Below are 16,403 nucleotides of genomic sequence, written 5' to 3'. Positions count from 1 at the left end.
AGTAGAAGTTAGCCCATTTGTAGATTCCCCTCTTTCGTGTATAAGTTCAGCAGGCCGGTGAGAGCAGTCTCTTTTCTGAACACACTGCCCTGTGAAGCGTTCACTCAGACTTCAGCCTCACAGAAACTATCAAAGTAAGTGAAATAAACTGTTTTTATAGCGATGGGCTTAAGGCGGTGTTTTTTTGTTTTTTTTTTTAAAGCTAAAACGTAGTTTCTAACGTGCTCCCGGAAATGTGGTAGTATTTTGGGGTTGGTTTTATGGCCACGTGGCTGAGACTGAAATGGCTTGAAGCTGTCAGGAAGTTAGTCTATCTATAGCCGTGTACACAAGAGCTGAGCTGAGCTAAGCACATCAACTCCAACCTGACTCCAACTTACTTATTTACACCTAGTTACACTTATTTACAGTTAGTTAACCCTCTTCTGACTTCATACGGTGTTACAAAACGCATAAATAAGACTATACTATATATAATGTGTATATTTACCCCAAAGGGTTCAGCCATGACAGTTTAAAGGAGTAGTTTCAAAAAAAAAAAAAAAAAATCAGTCACTAGAAATTTTTTTTTTTTTTTTTTTTTTTTTTTAAAGTGGCTAACCATATCTACATGATCCTGAAAGATCTTGTGCAAAACTAGAGGAACACAAATAAATGAAGACCCAATCATGAAGCAATGTCATTATTCTGTTTGGTTCACGCAGAGTTGGGTACAAATTTAAAACTATCCGGAGCATTCAAAGTCGGCGTCAAATTTATGAATTTTTTTTACATTTTTATTTAAAAAAAAAAAAAATCCTTTCATTTATTTTGTACCACAGAGCTGCGGAGTGTCTCTTAATTTTCTTTCACAAGCCCCAGTACAATTCCTCCAGGGATTTGCGATCGGATAAGTTAACGCAAAAACAAAGAAAAGCCACGATGTTCGGAGGAGCTTGCGAATTTTTAAAAATTTTTTTATTATTTTTTTCAAAATTACAGCAGATTTTCTGCAGATTTGGATCGAGACACGTCGTGGGACGTCATCGTGTCACGCATTCAGGCAAAGCCCTCTTCTCTTCGAGTCACGTGAACATGAGCACGAACACGTACAGCTAAAAAGGTCTCACTTGCCAACAAACTTCACATAGCGACAAATCGTGCAAAACCATTTCGGGCAGTTGTAATTTCGCACAAAAAACTTTGCAAATTGCACCGCAGATTTTGAAAGGAAAGAAAAAACAAAACAGCTGCTGCAAAATCCAGCATCGTTGGCCATAACAATTGCCAAAAAAAAAACAACCCTCCTGCGAAATCCTGTACGGACTGAATAGCACAGACACAAAAATAAATAAATAAATAAAAAACACGTGTGTTAACATTAATTCATTTTATTTATTTTTAGTAATGGCTTACACAGACTTTTATAATGAACGTTCCACGTACTATATTCGAAGTCTCATAATAAACTGATTAAATTGTGCAGTTATTGAACAGAAAAACAGTTGCTATGATGATTTCTGTACGGAGACGTTTGTCATATTTATGGAAGGAGTCTCCAGTGTCAGGAATTTGTAACAGGGGTAAAGCACGAACTTTAAGACTTTCCTGTGTTGGAAAAATTTAAATCGAAGGACTTTTTCCAGTTTCTCTGTAATATGACAAGTTGCGGGTTGTTTTATTATTTGTTTATTTGTTTGTTAGATTTTTTCTTTTTGCTAGTGAGGAAATGATCATTTATAGTGATTAAAAAGAACGAACTCGTTTCGAAGATGTTCCACAGCATTGAATGTAGCTTATTTTATTTTTTTTAATTATCTTTTTAAAACTAAATTAACATTTTTAATTGTTGAAAAATTCCTGCGGTTCATGACAAATGTATTGAAACAAATGGGCACAAAGCCATCCAATAGATAATAAAGAAGGTTCCGGGTCTGCACTGTTGAGCACAGGCCTGGCCGGCAAAAAAACAAAACAAAACAATGAATGGAATTTACCAACGTTTTACGAACGTGCCCATGTCTATAGATCTGTTTACTTTAGCCTTTATTCCTTAACTTCATACAACATTAATGAATAAAAACACTTCAGGATGTGCCGTTATTGGAATATATATATATATACCGCGATATATAATCATTTTCTTTCGAAGCATTTACAATACTTAGGATGGAAGAAAAAAAACCATAAGCAACCTAGAGATTTATCGTTCAGCGAACACTTATTTCGTGAAACATGAAATTGGGGTGCCTAAACTTTTGCACTTCCTGTGTACATCTGTTTCTTTTCTTTTAATGGTTACAATGCTCGTTATTAAAGAGACCCTGAAAAACCCGGGCTTGACTTTTTTGCTCCTCTGAGCACGTCGGAAGGTGAGTGAGTGAATGTGTGTGGTCTCGTGGCATGTTGCATTTGATCATGATGGACATGCAGGGAGCTTTAGAGTAATCTAGACTGTGAGCAGACCCATAACGGACTGTCGATGTGCATTGTATGGATTGCTACTTGAATGTATGCAGTATTATTTCCCTTCTGACATTTATTTACTGTAAAGCATTCGCTTCATTTGGAGTTTTGTTTTTTTTTTTTCTTTCCTCCGGGGAATGTTTAATATATCTTCATCAGCAGTATTGTTGGCGGTTATGCATAACTTGAGCATGAAAAAACAAAACATTTCCATTCAATATGCATGTTGTAATTCATTTGGAGAGACTGTTGGATGAATATTTTTGCATTTTGTCTTGAATTGGGTTTGCTTTATAACGCTATGCTGCTTAATTTGTACTGTCTACGCTAGAGTTCTCATAGTTGAAATAAAACGAAGCCCAAGATGATCTAGATCGACAGATTGAAATGTATATTCTTTTTATTTTTTGTTAATTTTTTAAAAAACTTTATGGTGCCTTTTTGCACTTTTGCAGAAACTGTACTAATTCAAAATCATCTAACAACAAAGAAATAAATCCAGTAGTCGCATGATGAGCTTGTGAGCCCTGTGCCAGTATTAAACGTTCATGAAACTGCTTTATACCACCTTTCAAATGAGACAGACTTCATCCTAGGGGCGTAAATGTTTCAGGTTTGAATATCACAATATATAGCCTATATTACCAAAAGTTTGTGGACACTTGACCATTACACTCGCATGTGGGGATGCACCGAAAGGAAAATTCTAAACCGAAAATTCAGGATGCACTTGGCTGAAAACCGAAAAACCCATTCGTTTTTTTTTTCTTCGTATAATTGTATTTTTAGACTTTTTTTTTTTATTATTCATTTCATGAATTGAATGAATCTGAATTGAAAAACTATAAACCAATAAAACGATCACACTTGAATTGAAATTAACACGCAAACAAAAACAATATTAAAATATATTATTCTTCATTCAGTTCTGTAACAGTGAAATTTAAGATTTTTTTTAATCCAGACATCCAAATGTAAAGTTCTAGAAAACTATTATGATATGCAAAACAGCAATCAAGTAACGAACTAGGCCTCTGTTCTGTTTATGTAAACGTATTTCCACATTTAATGAAAGATTATCGTGCAAGACAACAGCGCAAAAGAGCGATGGAACTAAAACCAACCTCAAGCTTTAAACAGATGGAGCCCCAAGTCAAGAAGAGAGGGTTTGTAGGGCTACACGAATTACATAGCAAAATGGACTGCTTTCTGTTTAAGCAAAAGTGGCGGGTTTCTCTTCGAGAATAAAAGCTGCCCAGCTTTCTGTCAGGAGAGACTGTGTCTCTTCTCAACAAGAACATGAGATGCTGCACCGAATAGTCTCTCGCTCTGTGCTGGTGCTTGGGGCAGATAAATACCTGCAAACCGCACATGCAATGGAAAGCGTAGCTGTGCTTGTTGTGGCGCTGCTGTGGATCGGGGCGCTTTCGTGTAGATTCTGGTCAAACATGTCCGAAACTGAGGGAGTTTGCGCCTCATCACTTGTTCAGGCACTGATGTTAGGTGAGGAGGTCTGGGGTGCAGTCGGCGTTCTAGTTCATCCCAAAGGTGTTCAGTGGGGTTGAGGTCAGGGTTCTGTGCAGTACACTCGAGTTCTTCAACTCCAAACTTGGCAAGCCATGTCTTCATGGAGCTCGCTGTGTACACAGGGAGATTGTTATGCTGGAATAGGTTTGGGCCTCGTAGTTCCAGTGTATGTAAATTGTAATTGTGTGCTTCCAACTTTGTGGCAACAGATTGGTGAAGAACCATATATGGGTGTGATGGTCAGGTGTCTACAAACCTTTGGCCATATAGTGTATAAATGGTTATTGCAGGAGTGGACAAATCAGTAGCCCAGACAGATTTTGTGTCCGGGTTCTTAGTTTTTTTATTTTAATTTTAAACTGATAGTCATTGCCTGGCAGACAGGTAGGTTGAACAGCCAGAGGGAGATCAAACACAAATCATTGACTTTCACAAAGTAAATGTTTTCATTCGTTGTGTATCTTTTAAATGTAACACTCTTTGGCACTGTAACTATAGCGCTCGTTTCTTAATCCCACTGCCTGCCGTACTACCCGCGATCCGGCGCTATAATGTTTTTAGCTAGTAATATAGACCGACGGTACAAATCTTTTCAGAATCTGGAATATTCAGGTCTAGTCAGACTTGAAAAACATCTTTAACATGCAATACCATGATGGAACACCACATCTCTTGGCAGAAATGTTCGCCATCGACTTTTTGTTTACAGCGCAAACATGGTGTTCATCAAAATTTTTGTTAGACTAGGATAATAATCGCATACCTGTTCATAGCCCGTGGTGAATTTTAAAGTACTTAACTAGCTAAGTAACCTGCCATGTTTTATTCCATCTCGTTAGCTGCCATGTTGTAGCCTAGTCAATTAGGTTTCTGGGCAACCAAACATGGGACTGGACAGCATATTAGAGTCTTCTGTTACCCAGTGGGCTAGCTAATGAATTTCTGATTTGCCCACCCCTGATTTGCTTTTCCAGAGACTGTCTGCAGTGTGTCTAGCTGTTGAACTGCTGCAGATTTCTAATAAGGATGCAGTGTTCCAATTTTTCCATCTCTTATAAGTAGAGACCGACTGATATAATTAAAAAAATATATATATATATTACCGATTATTTGCATGTTTATGTGTACGATAACCGATACACAGAACCGATATTTGTTTTTCTTCTGTTTTTATAAAGCACACAAAAATAATTCTAACAAAATGGATGCAAAAAAACAAAACAAATGCAGTGCTACAATGGCGGCAATTCTTAAAATGTCCACATGATGGCGCTGGTATTACAAAACCTATATCCGATTATGGAAAAATGCTTAAATATCTTTAAAACCCATTATTGGTTGAACTCTACTTGTAAGATACCGATCTCAAAGCTCGGAGTAATAGCTTACACCAGATACTGATCTGATAATAACATGTCTAGTGTAACTCAGTCTAGTCTCACTGCAATGTTTCAATTGGAAAGTCAATGTCAGTGTTTTGGGTCAATAGTTGTCACAATATCGTATTGGTGCATCCCTACATTCTGATTGGCTTTGAACTTAATATTTAAAACAAGTGGGCTTCACCCCTTATCAATCGATCCTTCCTTTTGCCCCATGCTCTAACACATGATGAGATGGACAATCAGAGGGCTTCTCAGTCCCGCCCTAAGGAAGTAGGTGGGCACAGGCAAGGCTCGGCAAACACCACTACTCCTCACAACCCCCATGGAGGCGGGAGGAGAAGAGCCCAGCGCTCATCCCACTCGGAAAGTCATGCCTCAGAAGACCATTACTTCTTCCCCGAGGCGGTCGGGCCTGTGCATGGCTCTAGAGGCGAGATCGTGTGGTTCAACAGCAACATGTACGAGCAAGCCGAGGACTACTTTCAGAATTCGTCAAACTTGGGGACGAGTCCGAGAGAACAAGTCGTCCACCGCTCCCTGGTGTTCAGAGCTAAACGGAAACCAACAAAGCCCAGTCAAGAGGAAGGGAACCATATCCGTTCTCACTCCTACAGCGCTCAGGAAAACCAGCACTCCTCCTCCGAGCCTCAGACGGGACGCAGGAAGAGGGGTTACTCCGAGACGGAGCATCACACTCGGAGAAAACGGGAGAAGTATGCCACTTTTCCGGGCATAGGCCAAGCTCTCGTTTGTCTGCTTGTGTGTTATTAGTTGCATCCTCATTGTGGTTTACGGTGACAATCCAGTGACAATATCAAAGCTGCTTCTTCCTGGTTTGCATGGTTTCTACCACTGCATGGAGTCAAATGGGCAAAAAGCCATCCAATAGATAACAAAGAAGGTTCCAGGTTTGCACTGTTGAGTACAGGCCCGGCCAGCAAAAAACAATGAATGGAATTTACCGACGTTTTAGAAACCTGCCCATGTCCAGAGATCTGTTTACTTTAGCCTTTATTCCTTAACTTCATACAACATTAATGAAAAAAAAACCCTAACAGCAGTTGGTTATGTTTTTTTTTTTTTGTTGTTGTTTTTTAATGGCTTGAAATTGCATTCTGCGTGTATTTTTGAGTTGATGTGTGATCTTTTTGAAAGATAAATCATTCAAAGATAAGTCTTGTTGAAATAAGAGTTTTAGTGCATCTTTCAAGCACCGAAAAGCCAAAACATTATTAGTATGAAATGGGGAAGGGGGCCGGGCTTCCAGATGTGTCGGTTAATATCGGAGAGTTCGCAACATCTGCTGTTTTTGTTATTTAAAAAACGTTTTTTTGGGGTACTCTAGTGTTAAAATATGGAGCTTCTATGCAAAATGCAGAAATGGCAGGTCTGATACGATTATTTTCAATATTTATATTTTTTTGCTATTTTCCGTCTCGCTCCTCACTGGCGCCCCCTGCAGTTTTTAGTTTGAATACTTCTTTTATATACAATACAAATATCAGACAGCTGGGTACTGACATGTAGAAGGTACTGATCGGATGCAGTATCCTAGCCATTTTGTGGCTGTAGATGTGGATTTGTGACGTCTTTTCGACAGCTTGACAAAAAAAAAAACAAGTTCTTGAACTGCTAAATGGTTGGAGGTCTTATTTATTACCAACTTTTTAATATATTGTGGTTGGAGCAAGTCTTTGGTAGCTCCATTTTTGAAAAGGTTCATGGTTTTTTTTTTTTTTTTTTTTTTTTTTTTTTTTTGAGACTTCAGTCAGTGTAATATGTATTTATTTATTTATTTTTTTGCTTCATCTAAAAAGTTAATTTGTGTGTTGTTTGGTTGTCACATTCAGTTTTGCTCTGACTTGGGACCGCTCAAATATCTGTAGTGTTCGCGTGCCTGATTTAAATATCGTATCGACAGCTTAAAATCCGTCGGTGAGTCAGATTATAAAAATATCAATCCGCTCGGATACAGATTCAGCATTTCGGGCCAGCGTCGGCACCGAAATCGGATTGGGACATGGCTAATGTTACATGGTGTGCTGTAGTGCAAGTTAAAGACTTGTTTATTTGATTTCTGTCGTTATTTTTAACCTAGTTGCCATGCTCACAATGTTTTCTGCCCTCTATTATCGCAGCATCATCATGAGTGGACTCCAGTGCCTGGCCCAGGAGAAGATCTGGTTCGACAAATCCAAATATGACGAGGCCGAGCGATGCTTCTATGAGGGAGTAAACGGCGTACCTTCGGCTCCACAGGTACCTCATTGTACACAACCGAGCAGCGGAAATTAGTCCAGCTGTGCTCCGTGGCCTCGTCCTCGTTGATATTAATCAGACCAGACCCTTGTGTGAATCCTGCCTGATAAAGACTTTCTGTATTCCGAGATCACATAATAAGCAATATAATGAGCATCAGGCCGTTTGTTCACTTGATATTTGTTTGTCCGTGGCCTAAGAGCGAAGTGCAGTGTCTTCTTTCAAAGCTCTTTAATCACCTAACACGACGCATTGCTGCTTACTGACTTGACCTGCTTGCCCTGTTTCCTGTCTGCCCTTCGCTTGCTCCTTTGATTCGGCATTCTCTACCCCGCTGTACCCTTTCAGGACACCGACGCAAACGACTTCCTGCAGGACATTGTTGAAGCCCGCCAGGCTGTGCAGCAACCCCTAGCCGGAGTGAGTAATCAGACCATGAGATGCAGATATCTCTTATTTTGATTGAGTTCCACTTATACCAAGCCAAAAATCTTACTTAGGTCTTTGCTGATAATCAAGTACCAAACGCACCATTTATCCCATTAGTATATTATTTGAAACGTTTTGTAGCTATTCGATATTAAACACGTAACTCAAATTTGTACCATCATTTTAATTTAATGGACCTTTCTATTAGGGATGCACCGAACTTGCGTTGACGAGTGCAAAAAATGGTTATATACGGCTGATTATATTGGGGATATATACCACTCGCGTCCCTGTACACCTCGCGGAGTATTATAGTAGATATAGTATAGTTAGATACGTTGTTAATGTTATGTTCCCTTAATTAAATACGTCTTTACCTGCATCCGTACTTATGTCTCGCGACGTGACGGAATACTCCGGAACAGAAACAAAACAAACGCACGTGTGCACAGTAAACAATGTCACGGTTGTCAACATCCGAAGAGCATGCGCTCGTGCACGTAGCTCGTGCCTGCGCGCGTCCCCTCATCGCTCCGGGTGCGCTAGTTGGTTGCTATGCTAGTTGGCGCGTCATCAAACACGAACATTGTTCGGTCAAATTTATTCATCCTTTTCACTTATTTGTTAATTAATTTCGGTTGCCAAACATTCGGTGCATCCCTGCTTTCTGTAAGACACTCCAATGATGTTTAAAACATTTTGTATGATATAAACTTTACTGGTACGGTTAATTATATTAACTATAACAACTGTTAGGACGAAAACATTGATGGTTATACTCCGGGAGAATATTTGTATTATCTTTGTAGCCGAGAACAAAACCAAATGATTCAGGAAGATCAAACACCAAATTGCAAACCTTTTGTTTATTTAAACTGAGCAGCTAGAGATCGATAGGGAATAAACAACGATCAAGCGCACGAAGCGACGAGTCACGAGAAGTCCATGCGGATATGGTGTCTGCTGATGTCCTTCCTTGTTTTTTGGGGGGTTTTGTTATTGTTGTTTAAATGCTGCTCATTGATGCATCTTCTGGTGTACATATAGATTCAAATTGAATAGGTGATTGAGTTCTTATGGATTGTTGGCTCGTACTCGCACGTACCTAGGTATTAATCTCGTATAAAAATAATTCCTACACGATGCTACAGTGGACATCGGCGGACAGCCTTTCAGTTACATGTTTAACATTCATGTACTAATTTGCTAACTATCTTCCATATAACTGGATCAGCAAAGCTTTAATCCTTACTGTTTGTGTTCTCATTCCTGGATGTCTGCTGGCTTCTACGTTTTGATTCCTGTCACCAAGCGTCGCTAGATTGTCTTCGTTTCACTTCACTGTCTCACTTTGCTTATCTGTGTTTATTTAATTTATTTATTACATACCTTTCTTATTTTCTATGAAAATGTTTACCTTCTTCCAGATGTTGTGCAATGTAAATGCCATCAGCTACTCCAGCAGCTCCAAGGAATACACTGATGTTGTTTATGTATATTATGTAAAAAAACATTTAATTCAATTGTTTTTCCATGTTCTATTTTCCTTTTTTCTTCTTCCAAAATGAACAGATACAGTAACATTTTTTGCCCCATCCTGATTGCTTCTTTTTGTGTACATCTCATACTAAATAGTTTTAGAGCCTCAAACACAATACAACATAAAACAAAGGCAACCTGAGTCAGTACACAGTACAGTTTTTGTTTGTTTTTTGTATTTTTATTGAAGCAAAAAAGTTATTCAGTACCCATCACCCATGTGAAAAACTAATTGCCTTCTTAAACTTAAAAATCTGGTTGGGCCACCTTTAGCAACATTAACTGCAACCAAACGCTTCCGATAACCGGAGGTCAGCCTTTCACTTACTTCTAGGACTAGGATTTACTCCTATGCTTTGGATCGTTGTTTTGCTGCATAATCCAATTGTGCTTGAGTTTCAACTTGCGGACTGAAGACCGGACATTCTCCTTTAGGATTTTTCTGCTAGAGAGCACAATTCATGTTCCCCTCAATTACTGCAAGTTGCCCAGTCCCTGAAGCAGCAAAGCATCCCCACACCATCACACTGCCACCACCATGCTTAACCATAGGTATGATGTTCTTCTTGTCAAATTCTGTGTTTGGTTTATGCCAGATGTAACGGGACCCCTGTCTTCCAAACAGTTCCACTTTCGACTCATCAGTCCACAGAACATTCTCCAAAAAGGTTTTAGGATCATCAAGGTGTGTTTTGGCAAATTCAGAGGAGCCTTAATGTTCTGGGTTAGCAGTGGTTTTCACCTCGCCACTCTTCCATGGATGCCATTTTTGCCCAGTGTCTTTCTGATAGTGGAGTCATGAACCTTCATCAACCTTTATTGATGCAAGAGAGTCCTGTAGGTCCTTTTGATGTTGTCCTTGGCTCTTTTGTGACTTGCTGGATGAGTAGTTTCTGTGCTCTTGGAGGAATTCTGGAAGGTCGCCCACTTCTGGGAAGGTTCACTACTGTATTGAGTTTTTCCATTTGGAGATAACGGCTCTCTCGCTGTGGTCCTTTGGAGTCCCAGAGCCTTTGAAATAGCTTTGGGGCAAAAACATTTTCAAACAGGCCCAGTTGGTAATGGATAACTTCTTTACTTCAATAAATAACATTTTATCATTTTAAAAACTGTAGTTTGTGTTTTCTCAGATTGCCTTTGTTTTATATTAGATTTTATTTTAATTTCTAAAACAATTTATGAGAGATTATACTTTTTCACAGCACTGTGTGGTCTTTTTCCCCCTAAAGTTTGGGTGCTCATTACTATAATAATGATGTTTGTCTAGATTTACATGTAAAATTCTCTCTCTCTCTCTCTCTTTCTCTCTCTCTCTCTCTCTCTCGCACTTTCCTGTTGAGAGCACACTATGTAACCTCATGTATACTTTGTCTTTTTTCTTTTTCTTGTGTTTCCTGCCCTGGGGTTTTGTGTGGGCAGGTGAAGTCAGCGCTGCAGTCGGGTAAAGCAAACCCCCGTCCCAAAAAGCCTCGCGAGCGCAAGTCTGTAAGTGCCACGGCACTGAGAGCCCCGCATGGGACCGACACAGGAGCAGAACGCTCTTTCTGCTTCACCGTGTGTGTGATGTGTGATTTGCACGAGTGCCTCTAACTGTGCATGCTGCTCAGAGGCTTAGCTTTTCAGGCTGAGCGGGAGTACATTGTTTATATGACAAGGACGTTAGTTACTCGACACTAGGCATTAGGTTTGTGTTTGTGTTTTTACTGAACGGGTTTCTCAATAACGAGAAGACAAAGATCAGCCTCGTGTTCCTGGACAGAACGTTCTTACCGAACGAATTATGAATATTATGAGTGATTTAATTACAATACAGTGACATTTTCTTCACCAGGAGATGTTTAGTGCTTTTGGAAGGAGTCTCCAGTTTCAGTGCTTTCTAACAGTCCGAGGTAAAGCTGTAATTGTAAGATTTCTGACACAGGATAGTTTTCATGACTGGAGTTGTGTCGTTTTTGTGTTATAAACTTCGAGAGGTGGGGGGGGAGTTTGTTTATAGCTTCTATAACGTTAGAACAGGAACATGTTTCATGGAGGTTCTGCAACATTTAATCGTAACTATAAATGGATAAACATAAATATCTGACATTCTTTAAAGAAAGAATGCAACTGGCAAATCCTGAAGTAGTTCATTCCTTACGTAAAATGTGTATATATACAAGTACCGAAGGATCCCGCTTCGCTCTGGTGTCCTCTGATCTAATCCGTGTTCTGTATTTATTGTGAAGGAATCTCCTTCCTGCTGTGCGGTCAGTAAATAATAGCGAGTAATTATAGCAGAGTGTGTGGGAATGATCCAGCGGTCGGTTTTTATCCAACACCCCCCGTGCTTTTCCTTCACTGCCCGGCATCAACTTTCCAAACGCGAACGTTATGTGCTCGCCTCTCGCACTTCGCATCAGAACAAATGGAAAAACAAGTGCACGCGTTAAACCAAACTAAAACCAAACCACGCATACATTGGGAATCCCGTTTTGAGGTTTTGATTGACGCTGCTTTGTGCTCCACTTGGCATGCTGGTTTAATTTGCCCTCCTGCATGCTGTGTATTCAGTGTGTCAAGACAATTTTGCACTCTTTTGTTCCTCTCTGCAGCTAGTCTTTAATCGTCTCTGCTTTTGTTCTCGCCTCTAGAGTCAGAATGCCAGCAAATCAGAAGATCAGAGCGAGCTGGTCTCACGCGTAAAGAGCCTGGAGCTGGACAACAAGAACCTCCACAAAGGTGTGTGTGTGTGTGTGTGTGTGTTTTTATACCTTCGTGAACACCAGATGTCTCCACAAGAATAGGAAAATCTGATAATGACATATTTATGCTCAAAAATTTGCATTTTTACAAAACCTGCAGCTTTAGTTAGAAAAACAACACCGAAAGGTTTCTTTTTTTGGTTACTGAGCGTGAAGTACGGGTTGGATTTAGTTACGTGAATGGAAGGTCCTCATGAGTGTAGTAAGACGACAAGCATGCGTGTGTGTGCTGAAACTGTATCTGTACTCACTGCCTACAAAATAAATCTTTCTGCTTGGGAACATTCTTGTAGGGTTCTTTTTAGCACCTTAAATGGTTTACTCCGAGCAATAAGAACCCATTAGTGTGGAAAAAGCATTCTTCAGTGGCTCGGATGAATCACGGCAGTCACATTAACGTTCTGACTTTGTTTATACCAAAGCACTGCTGAATTCTTGACTCTGATTGGTCAGATGATGTTGATTTAACTTTCTCTGACCGTATTAAGTAACCTGCAAATCCCAGGTTTATATTAACGCTCTCATTCTAATATCGTTTCTATAGTAACAATGTACTCAAGGACTTGTATGGAGGATGCGCAACATAATCTAAGACTAATAATAAAAGTAATTTTTTGTTTTTAAGTGATATTAGTTAACAAAAAAAATGTAGATGTTGCACTAGGAAAGATTTCTATAAGGAGGCATTTATTTAATATAAATGAAAGATTTCAGTCAGTGCCAGTGGTTTGGGGTTAAAGGTGCAATAGTCAATTTTTTTTTTTTTACCAGCACAATTAATGTGGATAGTTATGTAGAAATGATTTTTAATTATTATTTAAGTCATTGTCTCAGAACAAGTGTTTTTCATAGCTGAAAAAACACAGCTGGCAACTTGCCCTCTGGTCCGGAATGTTGGATTATATTTTCATTGGCCTTTTGCCAGTCTTCTGGCTAAATCTATTGGAACCACCAAAGGTTTTGGGGGCAGAGCTTTGTGTACATTGGTGGAAATGGGGGCGGGCCCAATGAGGTTAAAAAAAATAATTCAAATCCTATTCAACTCCAGCTGTTTAATCATTAGAGACATTTTTTTTTCCCCCAACAAATTTCACTTAATGCACCTTTAAGCAGTCCTACGGGAAGTTTTGCGAGAATTTTTTATTTATTTATTTTTTAAAAAAATAATTTATTGTTGTGGCCAAAGATGCTTGATTTGTGCTGTGTGTTTTTTTTTTTTGTTTGTTTTTGTTTTTTTTTTTGTTTTTTTTTTTGCGGGAAACTCCTAGAACTGGCTAAATAGTTTTGCACGGTCTTTTGCAGTGCTGTTTTGCTGGTAAATGAGACCTTTTTAGATGTACTCGTGTTGAATCGACACGTGAATCGAAGAGTGCTTTGGCTGAATGTGTGATGTGATGTCACATGATGCATCTCGCAAGCTCCTCGGAATATTGCGGAATTTGCTCGAATTTTTTTGCGTTCATTTCTGCAATCGCAAAATCCTTTAGGGACCGTCTAAGGTGTTCCTTTAAGTTGTCTGACCGACAACAAACTGCATTATTTTGAGGAAAAAGACGAACTGCTGACAGAACAGTATGTGCTGAGAGGAACTAACTTGTTTCATGGAAGATCCACAACATTAACGTAACTATAGATGGATAAAATGCATGACGAAAATGGTAACGCTAGCGACTAGCATAGTCGACTTGTAACCAGCTTCCAGTATTTTTCCACTGTAATTGTGAAACGTGTACACGGCACTTGCTCTAGATGTCTGGCCACACCCCCTTCTTTTCCTCCCTGAGAGCCATGGGCAATACTATCCTCAATTAGTGATGGTTAGTCTGCAGGATAGGATGATAGCATTTTACACACTCACAAGCCTATAATACACAGCTCTATATTGTTTAGTGAACACTTTTACCTATGTATTGCATTTTGTGTGTGTGTGTGTGTGTGCTGTTTTGGTCAGTGGTGGATGACCTGAGGGCCATGCTGTCCAAACTAGAGAGCAGATTGTCCGGGCTGGAGAAGAGTCCGAATCAGGCCCCCAAAGCAGCGGCCGCTCCACAGGTGAGGGGGAAAACAGCACGTACTGTACACTCGCAATACACACACGTGGTCCACATCCTGCTGTGTATTTGTTAGTAATGCGTACTGAAGCTACAGCAGGTCTAGAAAGGAGTGTTGGTGAAATGGAACCAAAAGTACTATTGTGCATTGCAGAACGTACAGATTCTGTTTTGCGAGACACGTATCCGTTTTTGACATCCACTTTTCTCATCTGCTTTCTGTACACACTGTAATCGGATCTCATTTCTCTCTGAGGTCTAGCACTATCCAATCACGATCGACAGAATCATTCACACGGTTATTTCCTCCAACTTTAGGCGGCTCCAGCTCCGACACCCAAAGTGGTGGTAGAGGAAGAGGACGACGACATCGACCTGTTTGGCAGCGACGAGGAAGACGAAGAGGCGGAGCGCATTAAAGCACAGAGGGTGCAGGAGTACGCGGCGAAGAAGGCTAAAAAACCCGCCCTCATCGCCAAGTCCTCCATCATACTCGACGTCAAACCTGTACGCACTCGCATCGTTACCGCTTTAGAGAAGTCTCGTACAAATGGATGCATTATTATTGAAATAATTATTTATCACTATTACATTTAATCAATATGATTTATTTATAAAATTGTCTATTTTTATGTGTTTATTTATTTTATCGAGTCCTTTGTTTTTTTGGGGGGTTTTTTCGTTCTTCTCTTCTCATACAAATAAATGCTTTATTATTGGTTTAATAGCATTTTATTTATTATAATTATTAAAATAAATTGTAATTAATAAAGTTATTGTAATATAGTTTTGTTTATTTATTAGTTTCTTACTTCGTCCCTTCTTCCTTCCCATTATATAAGTCTCATGCAAGTAAATGCATTATTTTGATATTTGTTAATTTATTTACTTTTATTAAAATGAATTTGTTTATTCATATTTTTTAACTGACTCAGTTTGATAGTTTCTTCCTCCCTTCTGACCTTTCTTCCTGTTCTGACAAATAATGCATTATTTTCATATTTATTTATATAGTTAGTAAAATATTTTATTTTGATTAATGTAATAAATAGTAACAATTTTAATAGATATGAAATAATGCTATTATTTGTTTAATTTTGTATTAGTCGTATAAATAAATTTAATTGCAAAAACTACATTATTAAAACTATGATTTGTAGTTATTTCATTAAAATTATTTGTATTGTTTTAAAAATATTTTAATATAGTTTTATTTTATTTCTCTCTCTCGCGCTCTCTCAGTGGGATGACGAGACGGACATGGCCAAGCTGGAGGAGTGTGTGCGTTCAGTGCAGATGGACGGTTTGCTCTGGGGTGCCTCCAAACTGGTGCCAGTTGGTTATGGCATCAAGAAGCTGCAGATCAACTGCGTGGTCGAGGACGACAAAGTCGGAGTCGACATACTCGAGGAGGAAATCACCAAATTCGAAGACTACGTCAGTACTGAGTTTATCTCAAAACATTAGCGTAACCCATCACATGGCACAAATGACCGATGGGAACCATTTTGTTCAACCACCTGTTCATTTTTGTGTATTTTTCTTCCATTTTGTGTGCAGGTCCAGAGTGTTGATGTTGCTGCTTTCAACAAGATCTGAGCGTTTGCTCGACAATCAACTCGTCACCTCATTTCAACGGCTGCCTGCTGCTTTTCTATTGCACAGTTACCAATAAACCGTTACAAAGCCTTACAAACTGAGTTAAAGTGTTTTGTATATTTTTATAATGTGTGTGAAGTTGAAAGAAAGTGTGTACATGTCATGCAGGTTATTTGAAATTGTCTAGTAGTAATAGTAAGTCACAGCAGTCGGATATGTGGTGTTTTGAGGATATTTTGCTATCAGATACAATGGAATGATGTGAATTTTGTGTGAAGATTGGAAACCAGTGAAGCTTAGCGAATGAACAACAGGGGTGCCAACATTTACAGCTCTACCGTAGCATTTTTTTTTGATCACTTGTTACAACAATAAATGAAAGTTACTTTCCCATTGCGTTGACTTTATCTAGGTGACCTTTGAACTGT

General features: G+C 39.1%; 1 protein-coding gene across 5 annotated transcripts; it reads left to right on the top strand.

Moving 5' to 3' along the window:
* Positions 1-27: 27 nt before the first annotated feature.
* Positions 28-16,076, top strand: eef1da (eukaryotic translation elongation factor 1 delta a (guanine nucleotide exchange protein)). Of its 5 annotated transcripts, XM_053651411.1 has the most exons (10): positions 90-134; positions 2,299-2,351; positions 5,589-6,070; positions 7,496-7,616; positions 11,004-11,069; positions 12,215-12,302; positions 14,277-14,377; positions 14,695-14,883; positions 15,619-15,813; positions 15,937-16,076. In XM_053651411.1, exons 3-10 carry the CDS (start codon positions 5,589-5,591, stop codon positions 15,973-15,975), a joined length of 1,281 nt encoding a protein of 426 aa, XP_053507386.1. In that variant the 5' UTR covers positions 90-134; positions 2,299-2,351; the 3' UTR covers positions 15,976-16,076. The 5 variants fall into 5 exon arrangements, with proteins under 5 accessions (XP_053507388.1, XP_053507390.1, XP_053507386.1 ...); XM_053651412.1 differs by lacking the exon at positions 11,004-11,069 and having other exon boundaries at positions 98-134; XM_053651414.1 differs by lacking the exon at positions 5,589-6,070 and having other exon boundaries at positions 109-134.
* The last annotated feature ends 327 nt before the right edge of the window (positions 16,077-16,403 follow it).

Source organism: Ictalurus furcatus, chromosome 20 (genome assembly GCF_023375685.1).
Source record: "Ictalurus furcatus strain D&B chromosome 20, Billie_1.0, whole genome shotgun sequence".
Classification (NCBI taxonomy): Eukaryota; Metazoa; Chordata; class Actinopteri; order Siluriformes; family Ictaluridae; genus Ictalurus; species Ictalurus furcatus.
Note: the sequence above shows the minus strand (reverse complement) of the source record. Positions and strands in the feature narration are given on the sequence as shown.